Here is a 10271-nt window from a genome sequence, read left to right on the forward strand (position 1 = left end):
AATTTCTTTATAAAAAACAAACAAGTACATAAACACGAATTTAAAACTAATTTATTTATAAAAAAAATAAAAAAATCACCACGTCTAGTTTATGTATACCTAAATGGAGATAGGAAGAAACAACTTGATCATATAAAAGCAACTTGAATGAAAAGAAAGATGAATAATTGATACCAAAAAACCATCACAAAACATACTTCATATAGTTTACATGTTGAAATCAAGGTAATCACTCTTACCCGTTTATTATTGAAAAGTGCAAAAATAAAGATTGTCTTCTTTTAGGACACACTACATTGAAACATAACATTGAAGTCTGTGATTTGGTGACTATTGCTGAGCATGCTGTGAATTGCAACATGTGTTTTAAGTCTAGTCCCATTGGTCATTGTCAGGGAAGATAAGGTTAGACATATTAAAAGTTGTCTTTCCATCAGGTTCAACAACATCATAAGGTGAATCTTCTCCAAATTCACTTGGAATTGCCTTCCAATAAAGACTGGGTTCCCAATTTGCTTCTTTAAGTACATCCAATATCTCTTTTGATACAATCTTACTTCCCACATTTGTCAAATGAATTCCATCACTGAGAAATAACCAAAGAAATTGATAAAAATATTGAACCTTGCAATTGGGAGCACATGAAATGAAAGCATATATATCCTTACATGAAGCAAACATCTTGCCAGTTATCAATTTTTTTAATAGCAGACCACAGATCAATGCCCTTGATATTCATCTCACGACACACCTCCATGCATGCTTCTGCATATATTCTACAAGCTTCGTTTGTCCTCTCTACTTGCCCCTGTACACTAATTTCACTCCAACAATTTATTCATCCTTTTAAGCTCATGTCACAATTCTAAAAGAGATACAATAAATAACAAATTTATTACATGTTGTGAAGGATTTGTGCCTCATTGATGGGAGGAGTAGTAAGAAATATTGTTCGAGTCTTGTCAGAAAGGTTCTGTGAATCATTATTAAACTTATCAATATAATAAAGAAAACCTAGTTTTGTGCATTAAGAACTTGATAAAAATTAACAAAGAATGTTTACCTTCACATGCATAGCAATCTTTCTCATATTTTCCTTGTATTCATCTAATGGAACATGAGGACCAATGCCATTTGGATTCGGTATAGTAGAATCATTTCCACCAAAGTACACAATCACCAGTGATGGTTGTTCTATGGCATCCTTTGTTAAAAAATCATGGTAATACCAATGTTATGTAATTAAGGATCCTATAATAATCGCTTTTTGCAGAGTTAAATGTTGAAATATCTTACCCAGATGACAACAATTCAAAGTTTTATTTTATTAAAATAAAGAGAATAATTAATTTTGCGATTAAATTAAAAAAATAAGGTTTCTTTAAAATTTGAAAATATTTTAAAATAGATTCAAGGTATCATGGGTGCAACATTTCAAGCTCATCTTACCTTTAACGTTTATATTTGGACGTTTATATTGAGGTATATTTATTTAAACTTTTCATATAAAAGAAATGGATAGAGGAATTTCACATTTATTTATGAAGTAGGGTAAGAAAATTGATTTGGAAAAAAAAGTTGAAAATCTTTTTGAACACAAGAATTTAGCACTCAGATTACGAACATATATACCTTGGGAAAAATTGTATCCAAAACCTCCAAAGCACGCCTTGAATTCCAAGCAGCATATCCTCTCAAGATTATATCAGCCTTTGTCATGCACAAATTAAATTATATAATGTATTATTATAAGTGTAAATTCATTAAATTATATTGTTATCATAGATGTAAGCTTTTCAATAATTCTGATGCAACTTTTCTAATTTATAAAAATAAGTAAAGTTTTAAGAATCGTAAGAAATAGATACGTTGTCTTTTGTAAGTATCATTTTAAAAAACAAATTGTAATTTTAATATTGACTTCTTATTTTATTTTGTGAAGAAGTTGTGATTTCTTTTTTAAATGGAAGAATGCTTTTTTAGTTGGGTTTTTGTTTCAAACCATCAAATATTGATGTGTCATATGTCATTGTTAACTAATTAATGGTTGATGATATTGAATGTTAATTGTGAAATGGTATTTTCTTAGTCTATTTTTTTACATCACGATGTACTTGTTTTAAAGCAGAACATTAATTTGAAGAGTAATAATAGAAGAAAAAGGTAATATACCTTACGAGCATAGACATGAGAAAGAGTAGCTCCCCAACCTTCATAATAGCTATACTGAACTATGGAAGATCCAAACAACACAAACTGTGGTCTCGACGGTCCTACCATATCTTTCTTTCTCTTTCGCTTTCTCAACCACGAAACACAAAAACCAAAGCAATTTCTTTCGCAATTTATGCACTTCGTAGTTACCCACGTTTTCGGGTTTTATATTATATTTATATATAAAATTTCATCCAAAACCAAAACCATGTTAGTTATGAATGGGAGCCAGCTCAGATTTAAATTAATATCCATTGCAACAGTTACCATATAGGATTTTAAAAAGGAGTAGATTCAATATTTTCCTTTCTTGACCAAAGAAAAAACATTATTCAAAATTTTGAACTTTTCTTTCAAAACTAGTTCAACGCCATACATTGCTTTAAAATTTGTAACAAAAAGTAATGAAATAAGTTGTTTTCTTGAATTTGAAAATGTGCAATTTGTCATTTTCTTAACTTCAAACGTGCTGTTTTTTTTTACATGAATAAACAAAGACTGATTTTGATTATATATGATCGATTATAACAACTGACTGTATATACGTAGATTAAATTAGTTGACCTAGTTTAATGTCTTAGAATTCATTTACGTAACTACGTGTTCCTGATCACATAATAGTTTGAAAACCAAAAATAAAAAATAAAAAAAATCAAGACCCTTCATTATTCTTGGTTGAGAAACTGTTCCTACTTCACAAAAACAGAGCTGATTACGATATTTTGTCACAAGTGAGTCGATTGCGCAAGTTTTGAAGTTTGACAATTCGTAATATCTTGTCAGTTTTCACACAGTGAAGGTATCTTATTTATCTGTATAAAACTACAAACTAAAATATATATTATCTGAGTCATGACAACCTAACTTACTAATTGTAGACGATAAATTAAATTATTTATTTATTTAATTTGTAACTATATTTGTTTAGGTAGGTATTCTAACATTGTTAATCTTAGTTGTATTTTTTAATGAGGTGTCTCCAACCTTAACATTTTATATTTAATAATTATCTGTAATTGGTGGAGTGTTTTTGACTCATTCGATTTAATATTTTATTATTATTTAATATGTATCTTTATTTTTTTTCAAATCTAAATACATTATTGTTTTTCTTTGGTTCTACATAATTTTTTTTCTTCTAATAAATTTTCTTAATTTTATGTTATCATATACAAAATAATAATAAAAATTTGGTGAAATTATAGTTGGATGTTTAACTTTACATTTTTCAACAGGTATATATATATATATTATTCAGGATAAAATAATATTGTGTTATTTATGACAAAATTCATTTATCCTAATTATAACTATAAAATTAAATAATTTTTTTAATATAAAATAAAATAGAATTTATTAATGCAAGAATGATATATAAAAATATAAGTAAATTTATTATTTTGTTTTTAATATTATATTATTTTACATATATTTGTTCTTACCTTATTTTATTTCTTTTGTATAAAAAAAATGAGAATATCAACTTTAAATTGGAAAAGTGTTAATTAATTTTATTCAAATTCATTCTATGATTATTACATAAGTTTTACAAGGACAAAACACAGTCCAAAGCTAAGAATATAGACAATTTAAATTCTTCTTAAAAGGTGTTTTAAAGGATGGAAGAAGAAAATAGTATATAAAATGTCTTTGACCTTGATTTTTACACCGATGTGTGATTATTGGACGTGATAGAAACATAAACCCTAGTTTAAGTCTAAAAGGAATTACTCTTCATCTTAATTGAGGACTTAAGGAACTTATGATTCATCTTAGAACTTCATTATTGGTTTCATAATGAATGTTAATGTTCTTATCTCATATTCATCAAATCAGATCGTTAAAATCAATCATTACTCATTTGAGATATTATCTCTTTTGAAATGTATACTTCACCGTGATTTTGTATTAAAAGAAGCTTTGAAAGATAAAAAGTAAAAAAAAAATAACTAATCTACCTTTTGACATAAATTCCTAAACATTATGAAACTATTAAATCGAACATTAATCAAATCAAAACTGGATCATAAACTAACTCTATCTCGAAAACTTACACAACCCTTATCACATTTCAAAATTTCCTTTTGGACATAGTTTCAATTTCACCGTTACAAAATTTTGGCTAATAGTACTTTTTCAATCAACACCACACCAATATTAACATGTATTCAATCCAACAAACAAATTCAACGTTTCCATTTTTCACATATCTTTTAACTCAAAATCAACTTAACTGGTTAAATAAATATTTCTTACCGTAATTCACGTACCTTGTCAATAATTACTCACAAACTTAAAAAAGTATAAAAAGTTTTACTTCCTCTTAAGAAGCCTGATTAAAAAATTCAATACATCACTATAGGCTAAGATTAACATCATTTAATCTCAATCTGTATGAGAAAATCCGTGTGAACTTCGAACAAAAACTTTTCATTTAAGCACGATTCTTATTTCCTGTTATTATGTGATTACAACATTACAAAGAAATTTAAAATACATTTATTCGTTTCAACATTGTAAAAAGGCCATATGTTGCATATGAAGTGGAAAGACAAGGCACAACATAACCACCAACTAATTCAACACTCAAAAAGCTTCTGACCAACAGACACACCTAATATATACATCTTAAATTACGCTATCAAAAGGTGACAGTATTTTAAATCTTCCATAAAAACAAGTATACGAAATAAGCAAAAAATATTGAGTCCAATATAAGAAATAAAGGATTTCAAATAATCACCTCAGTTTCATCGTCCTTTTGTTATTTGAAACACATACGATTACTTAGTGACTGAAACGATCCTTTCTTCGAAGTGGATGAATCAGATATAAAATACAGTGAGAAGAAAAAGAATATGTAGTCACCAATTTCACAGGTGAAATTACATACACAAACAAACAAAATGAATTCATGGAGTTGGAGATACCATTTGGAATCTACACCTGAATGAAAACAAATTACAAAATTATGAGCGTTGGAAGTTATACATTGACTAGAGATAAGATCACTTTAGAATATATAGGTGAAAACCTTCCTTTATAAATATGTTTTGTGAGATTGAGTTAGATCAAAGTTCACTCCTTCATATGATATCTGAGTCATTATTTATAATCTATCATAACGAGATTTATTGTTTATTTGTTTGTATTACCCACTATCGGAATATTTGTTTTTTGTTAAGCATATTATTTCACCCGCTATCGGTTAGGAACAAGACAATAAAAGAGGAAAGAGCGAAATAAACGACATAATAATTTATCGTGGTTCAACATACAAATGCCTACGTCCACCACTATATTAGGAAGTATATTTTATATTTTGGTGTATCTTTCAAGCTTTACATAGGTTGCTTATATAGTTAAATAGAGAACTAAGCGATGTGAGACTAAATTAAGCTCCACAATACTAACAATTCTCTCATTTGGAGCTTGATTTAAATTATTACCTAATGGAGTTGCTTTCATCATCAATTTCTTGAACGCAACTTGAGGCAATACAAAGCCTCAACTTATTTGTTGTGACAGTTTTGGTCAACATATTAGTTGGATTCTCTGCACCCGAAATCTTTAACAAAGACATGCCTCCATCATTTATCAAGTTTCTCATAAAATGATACTTCATATCAGTGTGCTTGCATCTAGAGTGAAGAACTGGATTTTTAGCAAGATATATACCACTTTGACTATCACTGAACAACGGAGGGTCATCTTGCTCTTTTCCTATTTCTTTTAGAAGTTTCTTCAACCATATAATCTCCTTCGCTACTTCTGAGAAACCTACATATTGAACTTCAGTGGTTGAGAGAGACTCTTCCTTGAAGTTTAGACTTCCAACTAATAGTTGTATCACCTAAAGTAAAAATGTAACTTGTTGTGCTCTTTCTACCATCTAGATCTCCTCCCGAGTCTGCATCAGATAACCATTTTAATGTGAGATTGCTTCTTCTAAAAGATAAATGCATCTCTAAAGTACCCCTCAAATATCTCAATACCTACTTCACACCTTCTCAATGCTTCTTTATGGGATTTGATAGAAACCTACTCACAACTCTCACTGCATGTGCTATGTCAGGTTTGGTGCAAACCATAACATACATCAAGCTCCCTACTATAGATGCATATGAAACTTTAGACATGTAAGATTCTTCTTCATCTATTTTGAGAACATTTTCCTTTTGAAAACTTTAAGTGAGTTTTGAAAGGTGTATTATTGATTTTACCATTTCCAAAATTGAATATATTAAGCAACTTTTTTTATAAATTTCTCTTGAGATAAGTTCAAAATACCTTCAGATTTATCCCTAGAGATTCTCATACCAAGAATTTGTTTGACTAGGCCAAGATCTTTCATTTCAAAATTTTCTAATAATTGTTTCTTCAACTTGTTAATTTTTGTCATATTAGCTCCTACAATTAACATGTCATCAACATATAAAGCAAGGATGATTTAACCGTAAACATATTTTTTTCACATAATAATACTGATCTTCTTCACATCTATGAAAACTTGAGTTTCTCATAAACTCGTTAAACTTCTTATACCATTGTCTCGATGCTTGTTTCAATCCATACAAGCTTTTATGAAGATGGCATACAAGATTCTCTTTGGCTTCTGCTTCAAAACCTTCTGGTTGTGCCATAAAGATTTCTTCCTCAAGATCCCTATGTTGGAATGAAGTTTTGACATCTAACTTCTCTTGATGAATATTTTCTGGAGTTATTATACTCAAGATAACTCTGATGGTAGTCATCTTGATAATATAGGAGAAAATTTTTGTGAAGTCAATACAATTTTTTTGTTTGAACCCTTTCACTGTGAGTCTAACCTTATATCTTTTGTTACCATCTAGTTCTTCTTTTAAGCTATAGACCCGTCTGTTTTACAAAACCTTCTTTCCTTCTTGTAGCTTGGTAAAGACCATGTTTTAGTCTTCTAAAGAGACTTTATCTCATCTTTCATTGCTAGCTCTAACTTAACATATTCATCTCCTTGCATAGCCTCAGAAAAATGCTCTAGCTCACCAACATCAGTTAATAACAAGTAGTGTAACGAGGGAGAATACCTTTGTGGTGCTACAATTGTTCTACTAGATCTTCTTATGTGAACCACATTTACCAAATAGTTGATTAAGAATCTTTAAGGTTAAAATCTTGAAAGAAATTTCGAAATTTAGTAAAAAATGGGGAACAAAACTTTCAAAACGTCAATATCTTGAGTTATAGAACTCTGATTGGGTGTTTTCAAAATAGTGTGAAAGATCATGTTTTGAACTACAACTTAGGCTCAAGAAACACTCAATTTGGATGTGTATAGCGCAAGTTATGACTATGACATAAATTGGAGTAAAATAGAGATTCTATAAATCGAGAAGGAGAAAGAACAACAAAGAAACAAATATAAACAGAAGTAAAAAATCACTCTTCCACAGGAGGTGATACACGGGCGCCAAGCATAACAATACAGCAAGGACCCATCACACGAGGTATGGCCAAAAAGCTCCAACAAGATCTTGAAGATCTCCATCCCGAAGGTAAAGTGCTCTTCGCATGCTTTGAGTGGAAACCAGGAGAACAACCAAAAGATCCAGCATGGTCCAAACCAGCACAAGGGGAAGGATAACCAAAATAAAGGTTGGCACTCAATTTACCAACCTTGGAGCTCATCAATCCGGAAAAACCCATTTGACCAGCTGACGCATTCCATTCTGTTGCCACGTGCTTGATTGCTGATTTCAGAATAAAGCTTTCCACGTTCTACACATTTGCCACGTGTTTCCAGATTTTTATTGTGCATTTAATCTCTACCGTTCAAAGCTGGGAGAATCAATTATAAATTCTCCTTGCACAGATTGTAAAAACACTTTTGATGAATTGAGAGAAAAGATTTGTTGATGCAATTTCCAACGTCTTCTCCACACCGAAAGTCACTCCTGTGCTTCCTACCAAACCTCCTCTAGCTTCCTTCCATTGATGAAGGTTGTCTAAGCTAGCTCCATTTTCCAAAAGCACCTCATCCAAACTCTTCTTCCACATATTCATCCGCTGACACTGCACAGTCTAGACTGTTTTCATTTTGTTCTTCCGCTGTCGTTGCTTTTCTTCTCGTAAAGCTCACGGATCTATGGATTAGCCCCAAGGCTAGAGCTATCAGGAGGAAACACGCAAAGGATGGAAACTCATTTGATACAGCCAAGAGTTCTTAAATTACTCAAGAACTTAAGAGAATCAGTCTCACTAAAATAGAAGGGATAAAACCCTAATTTCTCTGCATAAAAATCTAAGTTGTGCATTTGATGAAAATAGTTAAGTTTATAAAGGTTGATGTCTAAGTTTCCAAATTGGACCCTTATTACAACTTGAAAATAGAGTCAAACTAAAGCTCGCTAATTGATTGACCCAAAATCATAATTTGGTGAGCCAATTTCACAAAGTTTAAAAAAAAAACTTATAAAATAAAAGGTTTAATCATTCGCAAGGTCCCTCTTCGGGGTGAAAGTCTCAAATAGATCTCTATATTTTTTTTCGTCTTAATGGGGTCCTTATTTTATTAAAATTACTTCAATTAGAGCATTTTCGTTAGATTAGGCTAACAACATTAGTGTTACGTTCATGTGACATCTTGATGTTGGTGTTTTAAATGACGTGGGTAATGTTATTTACTTATAGGTAAGTCGGACATGGAATTTTACTTTTTTTTAAATTAAAGAAATTGGAAAAATTTAGTTAAACTAAATTGTTTCTGAAACTAGGGATTTGGTTAGATATATATCAACTATGAATTACCAAGTGAGATATTATGGGATGTTACCTTAAATGTAATGTTACAATACATAAATTATGAATTTTCAAGTGTGAGAACTTGGGATGTTACATTAATGGTATCAGAGCAGTTCGTCCTTAGGATGACCTATGTGTTGTTGGTCTGTCGTGTCTTCTCTGTGAAGAATTGAGTCTAAATGGTATAATTTACCATTTCCTCCAAGTCTAGATAATAGATTATTGTGTCTAAGTAGAGGTTTTGAGAACAGAAAACGTCTTAATAGGAGTAATGAGGGTGCACACTCATGACTTTTACCAGAGATGATTTTGCTTTCTTAATTCTGAAGATTTGGGAAAAGATAGAGTTGTGGTTCCAGAGTGGTTGTATTTAGAAATCTTTGTCTTCTTCTTGCCTTTGTGGTAGTGTATTGTGCTCTATAGTGGTAGAGGGATGCAGATTCAAGGACAACTTGACCTGTATACCTTCATGAGAATTGGTTAAAGCCTTTATTCAGAGTTTAGGTTTCAAAGGATGGGTGAATATGTTGGTGTTTAGAAGTAATGTTTTGTGTGAAGAAGTTTTCAAGAACAAAATCAGGAGATCAGATATCTTACGTTTCACAAGAAGAGTTGAGTTCAAAGGCTAGAATAAGAGGAGCTTTGGGTAAGCATTGGTGTAGCAAGGTTTAAGGAATCAGCTTGGTTCTGTATATCAATGGTGTCAGAAATGGATTTATCCTACAAACTCATTATGAATCATACTGACAATATTTCTCTGTGTGAACAGAGAAACTATCAGAGCGGTTCGTCCTTATGACGACCTAAGAGTAGTGGATTTATCCTACGAACTCATTACGAATCATAATGACAATAATTCTCTGTGTGAACAGAGAAATGACACGCACCTAACCCAACTGTGAAACCTCTAATATGCCTAGCTTGGCAAGAGCTTTGGGGAGGTAGCTCATCTAGTTTCTAGTACGTATATCGAATGAGCAAGTGGAAATTAATTACTTTGGCCTTACGATGCGTATATGTTTGATTGTTTATTGAAATGAATTATAAATTAATTAGGTAAATGAAGTCAACCTTTTGCTATTGATTTCCACATGATATTATCTTTGGTTATTAGTCTATGTGGAATTTACATACATTATGTCTAGTATAGGGCTGATCATGATTTCATAATTCACATGATGAACAAATACTACTTGTCATTGTTTTATGGTATCAGTATAGCGATTCATGGTTGTTTTGAGTGAATTCAATTTTATAAACATGTTTGATGCAGTCTC

General features: G+C 30.9%; 1 protein-coding gene across 1 annotated transcript; it reads right to left on the minus strand.

Annotated features, from left to right (window-relative positions):
* Nucleotides 1–244: 244 nt before the first annotated feature.
* LOC124826844 (GDSL esterase/lipase WDL1-like) lies at nucleotides 245–2318 on the minus strand. Its single transcript, XM_047299789.2, has 6 exons — nucleotides 2173–2318; nucleotides 1633–1710; nucleotides 1064–1204; nucleotides 900–973; nucleotides 669–815; nucleotides 245–586 (listed from the first exon to the last, which is right to left on the minus strand). Exons 1-6 carry the CDS (start codon nucleotides 2278–2280, stop codon nucleotides 373–375), a joined length of 762 nt encoding a protein of 253 aa, XP_047155745.1. The 5' UTR covers nucleotides 2281–2318; the 3' UTR covers nucleotides 245–372.
* Between the last annotated feature and the right edge of the window lie 7953 nt (nucleotides 2319–10271).

Source organism: Vigna umbellata, chromosome 3 (genome assembly GCF_029865625.1).
Source record: "Vigna umbellata cultivar VRB3 chromosome 3, Vumbellata_1.0, whole genome shotgun sequence".
Taxonomy (NCBI): Eukaryota; Viridiplantae; Streptophyta; class Magnoliopsida; order Fabales; family Fabaceae; genus Vigna; species Vigna umbellata.